Source organism: Staurois parvus, unplaced genomic scaffold (genome assembly GCF_062004578.1).
Source record: "Staurois parvus isolate SC_StPar_1 unplaced genomic scaffold, SC_StPar_1.0 ptg000758l, whole genome shotgun sequence".
Classification (NCBI taxonomy): domain Eukaryota; kingdom Metazoa; phylum Chordata; class Amphibia; order Anura; family Ranidae; genus Staurois; species Staurois parvus.
The window spans coordinates 307,917-320,182 of NW_028318554.1; the positions used below are offsets into that span (position 1 = coordinate 307,917).

The 12,266-nt window shown below is 43.6% G+C and overlaps 1 protein-coding gene across 2 annotated transcripts in view; it reads left to right on the forward strand.

Moving 5' to 3' along the window:
* The window catches only part of CLCN1 (chloride voltage-gated channel 1), a 244,992-nt gene that overhangs the window by 110,380 nt on the left and 122,346 nt on the right, over positions 1-12,266 (forward strand). For both annotated transcript variants that reach the window (XM_089654357.1, XM_089654356.1), the window contains exons 3-4: positions 4,634-4,765; positions 10,064-10,195. In XM_089654357.1, the coding sequence (XP_089510483.1) occupies positions 4,634-4,765; positions 10,064-10,195 (264 nt within the window). The remainder of the gene's footprint in view (positions 1-4,633; positions 4,766-10,063; positions 10,196-12,266) is intronic.

The window sequence follows — 12,266 nt, forward strand, 5'->3', positions numbered from 1 at the left end:
GGATCCTAGCTTTCCAGGCTTTGCCTGGAAAGGATGCCATTGACAGGGATCCAGTCATAGCCTCCCAGACCTGCTACCTGGAGGGGGGACAGTTCTAGAACAAGGTCCCAAAATAATTGCCTATGTAGCATAGGGTGGAATGGTTAGGGGGCAATAAAATGGTTACTGTCCCCCAATCGCTAGTGTAAATGAAGCCTAAAAGGCTCTGCTGCGTCTGTAAATCACAGCCGGCTAGTTTAGCATTGTAGCAGGCAGGGGCGGACTGACAACTCATGGGGCCCCTGGGCAATAGGGGATCATGGGGCCCCTGAGTCCTTGCCCGAACTCAAAAAAGCCTATGAAAAAGGTACCAGGGGCATCTCATGGGGCCCCCTACTGACCCCGGGCCCTCGGGCAGTACCCAAGTTTCCAAATGGTCAGTCCGCCCTTGGTAGCAGGTGTTCTTAAAGCTAAACCCTAGTCTGCCCTTCAGTCTTGCACAGTTGTACAGGATCCTCTACTCTACTGAAATGGCTTACTCTGATTTCACTGCACACTCTGAGCTTCTCACAATGTGCATTAGAAGCTGCAGCAAGTCAGATAGAGCCCACCTCATTTCCTGGATGGAGGATGTCCAACATCATCAAGTCTTTCCTCCTCAGCCAAGTTGTCCCTGGTCCATCCCTTTCATTCAATGGATTTCAGTTCTTTCAATCATGAAGGCTCAGCAAATACAGCCTGCCTAGGAACGCAGACTTCCCCAAAGATGACCTTTACCCATGAAGGCATTTTGATATTATGTGAGTTAGAAGAGGTCTAAAAAAGCCCGCTGGCGGTCCAGGTGGCAAAGACACTCGTTGTTGCATGTCTAAGGATAGGTTGTCATCTGGTTTACTGAACATCAAATTGCTTTATTTCACCAAAAGAAAACAATTTCATGGCTTATAATTGCCAAGCTCTCAATTTAGGGTGATCCACTGAAGTTTCACATTCCCCAATTGAGTGGGTTTGAAATTTGCATAAATCCCCCCAAGAGCCAGCCCACTGCTTGCATCAGGACTGAAGGCTCTTGAAAGGGGTACTAATGTTTTCAGGAAACTGTGTACAGCACCCTCCCGGACCCTCCCACCAGCCATGTTCTGTCTGTATTGCACAGAGAAGCACCAAGACCCAGTGATGACATCAATAGGTCTAAAATAGGGTATGTGATGAAAAAGTAAAGTTTTGATTCAAACATTAGCTTGTTGATGATGTGGGGGGGGGGGGGGGGGAAGTAAGGAAGGCAAAATATAAAAACTTCAGCTTTAAAGTTTAGACAGCAGACTCCCAATGGATTCCCCAATATGTCTCTATCCCCCCTTCACCAGACTGTCAAAATCATCATCACCAAAAAGCAATATGACCCAAAAAGTGGTCAAAGAACAGGCTTTATTTAGTAGGATAGTTATTAAGAGGTCGTACAATAAATTACTGTATCACCCAGTAAATGGTCTCTATTCAGTAGCCAAAAAAGGCATGCAAAAAAAGAGGGGTTGTGAAAAGAAATTCACAAAGAAAGCGGCTACATTAAGAACAGAATGTGATACTCAGAAAAATTTCCAAAAATATACTTTATTACACATACAAATTTGACATATGGGCAATCGCCCTGGTTTACCATCACCTCAGTATGAGACAATACACACAGACCTAAAACCATATAAAATGACACCAGAACCGGTCTGAATGCATGTGCAACAAGGACAATGACTACAAGAGTCTAAAGTCCCTGTAGCACAGGCGCATAGGTGGACACTTCCCAAAGGAGGTGTATACAAAAATTATACCATAGGTATACCATAACACGTGTAATAAATGTGTAGACTAAGCTACTACCAAAATGGTTATATCCCATACAGGGAATTTCAAAAAATTATACCATAGATATAAATATCACATGTATGCAATGCAGCAAGCACAGTATGCGTCAAAAAGAAGGCATGCCTCTAGGCCTATATGAGACAAAACATAAATGTCATGTAAATGATGCAACACATTCCTATGCCGGCACAAGTGGTTGGGGCTTTAGACTCTTGTAGTCATTGTCCTTGTTGCACATGCATTCAGACCGGTATTGGTGTCATTTTATATGGTTTTAGGTCTGTGTGTATTGTCTCATACTGAGGTGATGGTAAACCAGGGCGATTGCCCATATGTCAAATTTGTATGTGTAATAAAGTATATTTTTGGAAATTTTTCTGAGTATCACATTCTGTTCTTAATGTAGCCGCTTTCTTTGTGAATTTCTTTTCACAACCCCTCTTTTTTTATTTAGTAGGGCATTCATTGTCTAGCTAAATGTTTAATCTGTTAAAAGTAAAAAATTACAAAAACCCCTCCAAAAAATTACATATCCTCCACCAAATTAAAAATGACAACGTTGTCAACAAATACAGTCAATTGGGGTGATTTGCTAAAGCTGGAGAGTGCAAAATCTGGGGCAGCTGTATATTGTAGCCAATCAGCTTCTAACTTCAGCTTGTTCAATCAACTGCTTTCCGTCCGTCCATTTCCTATAGATGGCAGACCATGAGCAGCGGCGATGCGTTCTAACGTATCTGTATGTGAGCCCCATCGCAGGCTCCTGCACAGCTCACAGAGCGAGCATCCGGACACAACGGATCAAATTATTGCTCTGTCCAGTGGTTACATGGTATTGTACCATGTGATTGCTGTGTCCAATCACAGCATCAACATAGTAAACAGTACCAAGTGAAAGTAAGCATTGGTTCTCTCTGCTCTCAGTATGAGTTCTGATCACCACCATACCCCATACCAGCATCCTGATCAATGCTCTACCCATACCAATGTACTGATCACCGCAACACCCCATACCAGCTTTCTGATCAATGCTCTACCCATACCAATGTACTGATCACCGCAACACCCCATACCAGCTTTCTGATCAATGCTCTACCCATACCAATGTACTGATCACCGCCACACCCCTTACCAGCTTCCTGATCAATACTCTACCCATACCAATGTACTGATCACCGCCACACCCTATACCAGCTTCCTGATCAATGCTCTACCCATACCAGTGTCCTGATCACCGGCATACCCCATACCAGCGTCCTGATCAACACCATACTTCATGCCAATGTCCTTATCACCACCATACCGCATAATAGTGTCCTGATGACTGCCATAGCCCATACCAGCTTCCTGATCAATACTCTACCAATACCAGTGTCCTGATCACCGTCATACCCCATGCTATTGTCCTGATCACCGCCATAGCCCATACCAGCTTCCTGATCAATACTCTACCAATACCAGTGTCCTGATCACCGTCATACCCCATGCTATTGTCCTGATCACCACCATAGCCCATACCAACTTCCTGATCAATGCTCTACCCATACCAGTGTCCTGATCAGCACCATACCCCATACCAGCGTCCTGATCACCACCATACCCCATAACAGCGTCCTGATCACCGCCATAGCTTATACCAGTGTCCTGATCACCGCCATAGCCCATACCAGATTCCTGATCAATGCTCTACCCAAACCAGTGTCTTGATCACTGTCATACCCCATACCAGTGTCCTGATCATTGCCAAATGCCATAATCCTGGACACCACCATACCTCATGCCAATGTCCTGATCACCACCATACCCCATACCAACATCCGGCATTTTAGGGTCTCAACTGATCAATTTTCAAATATACAGTATACACCATAGTTTGTAGTATTTATACCTTTCACACAGACTAAATAATATATACTGTTTGGGTTATATTTACCTGAAAAACGTAGCATAATACATTTTGGCCTACATTTATAAAGAGAGATTTTTTTTGTTTGTAAAGTTATAACAAAAACTAAGCAAAGAATGTTTTTTTTTTTCAAAATTTTAGGTATTTTTTATTTGTATATCAAAAAATAAAACACCCAGTGGTGATCAAATAATACCAAATGAAAACTTTATTTGTGTGAAAAAAATTATAAAAATTTCAAATGGGTACAGTGTTGCAATTGTCATTCAAAGTGTGACAGTGCTGAAAGTTGAAAATTGTCCCGGACTGGAAGGGGATGAAAGTGTCTGGACTTGAAGTGGTAAATCTTTGACATAAAAACCCTGGAAGCTGATTGGTTTCTACGCAGAGCTGAATCAGATTTTGCACCCTCCAGTTTTAGTAAATCAACCCCAATACCTTCCAATCACACCGTAGACATATCACACTGGTCCTTGGTCAAAATCATCATCATCAGTCATATTAGCTACCAGTATGAAAACTCAAAGGAATTTTCAAAGGATTCTATTATATCTATTTATATAGAAGATAATGAGATACACAAACCATCTACATCTTGCGAGGTTGTCCCTGTTGTGAGAGTTTTGTGCATGAATGGGTCGAAGGTTCACTAACTGCCAATGTTATTCCCATGTCACCTCACACTTCAAGTCAGTTCCTCCACTTCAGGTTCAAAAATGAAGAACATTTTATTTATTTATTTTTTTTATTATCCAGAGATCCAGACCCATACCTCCATAATTTGGTTCCCGTACAACAAGGGCTATGGATATACCTTATTAAGAACCCCCTGCAGTAGGATTATGCACTTGACTGGTTGTTTTTATTCAATTTTTTTGTATCTTGCAGCCTTTTTGCAGAGGGTAAAAAAATATATCATCAGAAAGTTGGGCGAGGATTGGATCTTCCTTGTTCTGTTGGGTCTTGTGATGGCGCTGGTCAGCTGGAGCATGGACTACGCCAGTGCAAAGAGTTTACAAGGTAACTCTATTGGACTTATAGTCTTGGTAAATATTCATAACGAATACAATGTTTAATGTGTATGCTTTTGCAGTCATGTATGGCAGGGTTGTCCAAACTTTTTTCAAAGAGGGCCAGATTGGATGAAGTGAACATGGTGGAGGGCCGAACATTTTTCCGAACATCCTTTGAACCATTACAATTAAATGCAAATAAATTATTTTATGCCAAGTTAATTGCAAACGACATACTTTTCATTTCATAACATTAAGATCAACTGACAGCTGAGTTTTCACAATGTATTGAAAATAAATTAAAAAAAAAACTTAACTGCACTAATGTGAAGGGTGAAAAAGGTAGCTGGAGCTGAAGTCTCTGCTCGGCAGCCGGGAGGGGAAGAGAAACACACTTCACACTGGAAGCCCGGCCCTGACGTCACCGCCCTCTGTCGCTCCCAGCGCGGCGCAGTCACGCATGTGCACTGCTCTCAAGCAGAAGACTATCTGCCACAGAAGGGAGGGCCGTGCGACAGCCGCATTTACACAGACCAGGGAGAACGCGCCGCAGTCAGGCATGCACACTGCCCTCTGCTCTCAAGCAGAAGACTGTCTGCCATAGAAGGGAGGGCCGTGGGAGCAGGGAGGGCTGTTGGAGGGCCGTATTAAACCGACCCCCGGGCCCTAAATGGCCCGCGGGCCGGACTTTGGACATGCCTGATGTATGGTCTTAATTACTCATTACATATGCATCAGATACTTTTGGGTAGAACTGCAGACTCTTGTCAAATGACTATCTGGCGCAACTCATTTTCATGCTTCAACAGGCAGCACAGTGGCTAAATGGTTAGCACTTCTGCCTGGCAGTACTAGGGTCATTGGTTCGAATCCCAACCATGGTGCCACCTGCTTGAAGCTTGCATGTTCTCCCTGTGCCTGTGTGAGTTTCCTCCCACACTCCAAAGACATGCTGGAAGGTCATACTGGCGCTACACAAGTACATATAATATTAATGTATGGGCAAAGCTGCAGTGAGCTCAGAGATGGGGAACACGCTAGTCTAAATGTTAGCAGTTTAAGCCTCAGGACAATGTAAATAAAAGGAATGATGAATTGGGTAGCCCAGTGTAGAAGGTGCATCTAAGAATGAATATTAGAGAAGACAGACTTTGTCACCTCAATGAGTTCATATGCAGCAACTTTAGATTTGACTACAATGGTGCTTTATCGCAAACCTGTAAATTACCCGTGCAGGAGGCAAGATCACTTTTTTTTATTTTTGACTCTCTCCCAAGTCATCTTGATCTGCCTCAGGGTTACTAATTACTGGGTAATTCTGGGTATGGAGGAACATCTGCTCCTTCCTTTCCACAATGTAGCACCTGGCCAGCCAACCACCAGGCCACAACGCTGTCATGTGGGAAAGGAGGGAACCTGTAGAACCTTTGTACGATTCAACTACGTCTCTGTGAAGGTTCTCATTTACCCAGGCCAACGTTGGAGATGTTTTGTAGCTTTTCTAAGCCACTTCTTTAGATATTCTTCAGTTCTCTGAGAACTGAAGAGGTGGCTTGGAGAATCTACGAAACGTCTTCAATGATATAGGACAAGTCCAACTGGACGTGACTGATTACTCAACTTCAACTTACTAAGGACTTCCCATCTTAACCAATGGATCCAAAATGTCTGCCATATAGTATAAAGATACAGAAAGGAGCACAAAACCAAAACTGGATAAAAGATTCCAAGATCATTTTAATTGTGGATAAAAGGTAATATAAACTTTTTTTATATAACTTTTTTTAGCAACAATTTTTTAAATTGTATTTTCAACAACTAAAATGATCTTGGACTCTTTTATTTGGTTTTGGTCTGGTGCTTCTTTCTGTATTTCTATGGTTTGATCGACTGTTGGGTGCCCATCAAGGGAAGCCTTGCTGAGCGGGAGCCTCCTCACCAGAGCTATTGAGCTTGTTTGAAGTTTTCCTTCATCTGCAAGTCTAAAAGTTCTCAATGCCTCTTTGAGTGTGTTGTTCTGGACAAGAGCATAAAGACGTTGCTGGGCTTTGCTTCTAGAAAGCCTAGCATGACGGCAGACACAATATCCTACTAAATGTTATTTGTAAAATAGAGTAATCAAGTAAACATTTTATAACAGGGGTGACCAACCTTTTGACCATCCTGAGCCACATTGGAAGAAGGGGAAATGTCTTGGGCCAAACACAAAATACAATAAGAATAGCTGATGAGCAGAAAAAGCCAGGCAGATCACAAGCCGGGCAAATCACTGAAATAAATAATGTACCTATCTGAGTAATAAAACTTCATTTTTTGTTGTAATATTTTATATTATAAAAGTATAAGAGGGCAACATAAAACTTGTGCGATATTTGACTCTGTTTTTAATGAATGATTTTTTTGGGGGGGAAGATAAGTCCTCATGCACACTAGATGTTTTTACAGCGGTTTTTTTGGGCTTTTGACGTTTTTAATATACAGCCAATAAACCCCCCAGCATGTTATCCTATGTGTCCATGCACACATGGACTCCCCCAAGAACTGGTTCTGGCCAGCTCAGTAGATTGCTTCAAAAAAGTCCTAGATTCTTTCTTGGATACACAGAACATAACCGGATACTAACATTTATAGGTGAAGTTGATCCAGGAAATATCCGATTGCCTCTCGGGGGATCAGGAAGGGATTTTTTTCCCAGCAGGAGAAGATTGGATCATGCTTTGCTGGGTTTTTTTGCCTTCCTCTGGATTAACTGTGGGGTTTTTTTCTCTATAGTTGAACTGGATGGACTTTTGTCTTTTTTCAACCAGTCTTATGTAACTAAGACTGTAATCAATGTTTTTTGGCAGGGACGATTTTTGGCTGAAAGAAAACTCCAGAACTAGTGGGTTTCAAGAAGAGTTTTTTAGCTTTAAAAACGCTCTTACACTGAAAAATGCGGCAAAACACGGTAAAACGCAGTAAATTGCAGCAAAATGCTAAAAATGCAAACGCGTAAAAATGCGCTAAACGCTAATGCAAAACCGCTAAAAACCACTGAAAAACTCACGTTTTTTAACGCGACTTTACACAGCTGATGTTCCCAGTGTTATAAAACGTCCCGTGTGCTTGGAGCCTAATAGTTAAGTCCAGTAAAAAGACTGTATTTTTTATCCAGCCACATGTGCTCACTAAGTCAAAAAACATTTTTACAAAAAAAATTAAAAAAATCAACAATTTTAAGTAAGTTTACGATTTTGTGTTGGGTCGCATTCATAGCCGTCCTGGGTTGCAGGATTCCCTTGGGCCACAGGTTAGACGCCCCTGGTTTATAAAGTTGCCAACGGAAAGCACAGAAATGTAACAACACCCAAACTACAAGGGTTATTTGTTCATTTAGGTCATGGGGACATATTAGAAAAGACCTACATACCTCATTGTTTGCTCCTCCATGCTGCTAGACAGGTCCTTGCAGCGATTTACTAGGGTCATTGGTTCGAATCCCAACCATGGCACCACCTGCCTGGAGTTTGCATGTTCTCCCTGTGCCTGCGTGGGTTTCCTCTGGGTACTCCGGTTTCCTTCCACACTCCAAAGACATGCTGGTAGGTTAATTGGATCCTGTCTAAATTGTCCCTAGTTTGTGTATGTATGAATGTGAGTTAGGTCCCTTAGATTGCATGCTCCTTGAGGGTTAGGGACTGATGGGAATGTATAATATATATAAAGTGCTGCGTAAGTTGACAGCGCTATATAAGTACCTGAAATAAAAAAATAAATACATTTCTGCTGCAGTGGTCTAGCTCCTGACATCATCAGGTCCATAGCCTGCATCTGACCTGATGATGTCTTCTGCAGTGAAAACACAAAGGGACAATCCACCGCTGGAGAGTGGGGAAAGCGCCATCTGCTGGGAAAGTGTAGAAGCTGGTAGGTTAACTACTTGCCAACCGCAGATAGCCGAATGATGGCTGCACTGCGGCCGGCCAGTTCTGGGAGTCTGTCATATGGCGTCCTCCCAGAACACGCTCCCAGAACATGCAATTGCCAGTCCTCGGCTGCACTTTCCTCACACCGTCAGAGCATGAGGAGAGTACTGCCGAGAACCAGCAGTTGTCAGAGCAGGGATCGGCACCGATCATCAGGGCACTGATGATCAGTGCCCTGATGATTGGTGCCCAGCAGTGCCACCCACCAGTTCCGCCCACCTGTGCCCAGCAGTGCCGCCCACCTGTGCCCAGCAGTGCCACCCACCAGTGCCCAGCAGTGCAGCCAAGCAGTGCCCATCAGTGCAGCCCAGCAGTGCTGCCAGTCAGTGCCACCAGTCAGTGCCCAGCAGTTGTGTCAGTTAGTGCCCAGCAGTTGCGCCAGTCAATGCCTAGCAGTGCCGCCAGTCAGTGTCCAGCAGTGACACAAGTAAGTGCCGCCTATCAGTGCTCACTATCAGTACCCATCATCAGTGCCGCCCAGGGGCGGACTGACAGCTCATGGGGCCCCCGGGCAATAGGGGATCATGGGGCCCCTGTGTCCTTGCCCAAACTCAAAAAAGCCTATGATAAAGGTACCAGGGGCATCTCAAGGAGCCCCCTACTGACCCCGGGCCCTCGGGCAGTGCCCGAGTTTCAAAATGGTCAGTCCGCCCCTGGTACCACCTATCAGTGCCGCCTATCAGTGCCGCCTATCCGTGCCACCTCATTAGTGCTGCCTATCAGTGCTGCCTATCAGTGCCCTTCAGTGCTGCCTATCAGTGCCCATCAGTGCTATCTATCAGTGCCGCCTATCAGTGCCCATCAGTGCAGCCTCACCAACGCACATCAATGAAGGAGAAAAATTACCTGTTTGCAAAATTTTATAATAGAAACAAAGAAACTTTTTTTTAATTTAAATTTTTTGCATTTTTTGTTTATAGCGCAAAAAGTAAAACACCCAGCGGCGATTAAATATCACCAAAGGAAAGCTCTATTTATGAGAAAAAATGATAAAAATTTCATATGGGTACAGTGTTGCATGACCGCGCAATTGTCATTCAAAGTACGACATCGCTGAAAGCTGAAAATTGGCCTGGTAAGGAAGGGGGTATAAGTGCCCGGTAGGCAAGTGGATAAAGAGCAAAAACTCTACCCTACCTTAGTGAACCCTTGAAGGACCGGTGCAGCCCCACTGCAAAGGATCATTTTTAATTTTCCCAAACTAGGGTTCTGAAAATAAATAAATAAAATTGACCATTAAGCTTTCTTTTACAAATGTTTCAACAAAAAAGTGTTGAAATCGCAGCCAGATTAAGTCTTGTATGTCTTTTCATACTGTCTCCTACTTTCCATGCTTTCAGCCTACAGATGGATGTACCAAGGAGCCGCCTCACACAACGTCTGGTACCAGTACATGGCCTGGGTGTCCTATCCCCTGGTCCTTATATTGTTTGCTGCTGTGTTCTGTCACATAGTGTCTCCGCAGGCCATAGGTAAGTGACTTTCACTATTTTTTCCCAATGTTTCATTTATTGTAAAGCCACTTTGTAGATATTAAACAGGATTGTGCAGCAGACCATTGGAGAGCTTGTCATCCGAAATGGGGGGGGTTTGCCACAGCTACTCCAAGGAGCACACAGAACATGATGTTCATGGAACGTTAGGGCATGGTCACATTGCAAAGACACTCCAAAGACATGCTGGTAGGTTAATTGGCTCCTGTTTAAATTGGCCCTAGTAATTCATGGTAAAATGCATTTTTACCCATGGTGCCCGGTGATGGCATCCATTGTGAATGGCACCCCAGTGCACCTCTGAACTGTCATACCTGCCATTTGCAGTTCTGTTCAGCCATTTTTCGAATCTAGTCAAGCCATCAGATAGCACAGTTTGATTGTGACCTCACTTTTCTCTACTGCAGTTAAAGCAGTACAGCTTGGTCAAGGACCTTGTGGTTGAATAGCATAGGAGCAGGAACACACTGAGGAACCCTCGCCTTTGTTCTTCTCTCCCATCACCCAGCCCTTTGTGCATTGTGCAATAGAGTAATACTTGACTGGCTTACAGTATTGGCTCTCCCTCTCCCAGTCCAGCTATAAAAGATGCTAATGTAGCACCCTCTTGATCCCCAATGGCATATTAGGAACCTCAGATGCAAGTGGGCTAGAATTTCATCTTAGGGTCGGATCCTTGGCAGTGGTGGTGTAATGAATACAGATGGTTGCCAGTCACTTTTGTTAGCAAACTTAGAGTTTAATAGCTCTAATTCAAACTCCTGGGAGACAGGGTTAGGTTACGAGACACTCATGGATGTTGCAGACTCCAGAAAAAGGACAAAATGTATCCACAGCCTCCAATAATAAAGGACCTTTAGGCCAATCTGGAATTCTGTAAATTCAGCTTGTGGCTCCACAGTTCTGGACAGTTCGGCTGCCTACTCCTCAGGAAGAGCTCACCATACCCCTTGCTTAGCACTGTAGGCCTTGATCCCAGGCCTGTTTGTAGACCCTCTCCAGGCAGCAGGCCCAAGAGGGTCGAAAAAAAAAATACTTACAACCTTTATTGATAGAGGACCTTAAAGTGGAACTTCACTCTCTCAATCCACACTGACATTAGTAAATTGATAGGAAAATACACTCATCGGTCACTTTATTAGGTACACCTTACTAGTACTGGGTTGGACCCCCTTTTGCCTTCAGAACTTCATGGCATAGATTCAACAAGGTGGAAACATTCCTCAAAGATTTTGGTCCATATTGACATGAGTTACTGTTGCTTTTCTATCATCTCAAACCAGTCTGCCCATTCTCCTCTGACCTCTGACATCAACAAGGCATTTTTGTCCACACAACTGCCACTGTCTGGCTATTTTCTCTTTTTTGGACCATTCTCTGTAAACCCTAGAGGTGGCTGTGTGTGAAAATCCCAGGAGATCAGCAGTTTTTTAAATACTCAGACCAACCCATCTGGCACCAACAACCATGCCACGTTCAAAGTCACTTAAATCCCCTTTCTTCCCCATTCTGATGCTCAGTTTCAACTGCAGCAAGTCGTCTTCACCACGTCTAGATGCCTAAATGCATTGAGTTGATGCCATGTGATTGGCTGATTAGCAATTTGTGTTACCAAGCAATTGAACAGGTGAACCTAATAAAGTAGCCAGTGAGTTTATATTATATTTACTTGTTTTAAACCGTTTTTTTTACATTTCTTCAGTTACTTCCTGGTTTCCATGAGTAGGTCAAATAATGTCATACATCCCAGGAGTCTTCAAGAGGGGAGGGAGGGTTCTCAGCTCATCCAATGCCTGAGCTAAGGGCAGTTGGATTCCAGGAAGTAAATGCTCCTTGAATCATCTGCCCTTACTCAAGATGGCCACTGCCAGAAACGCCAGGGGGTGTTTTTCAAAATTATTTCTCAGCAAAATAATGCATGGAGACATGGATAGATGGGGCATGGGAAATATAATTTTTGGCTTGTGGTGCTCAGATGCAGTGCAGTCCCACTTTAATGTCCATCTAGATTTCTGTGAATTCAGGTTGCAAAGTACTGGATGGTTCAACT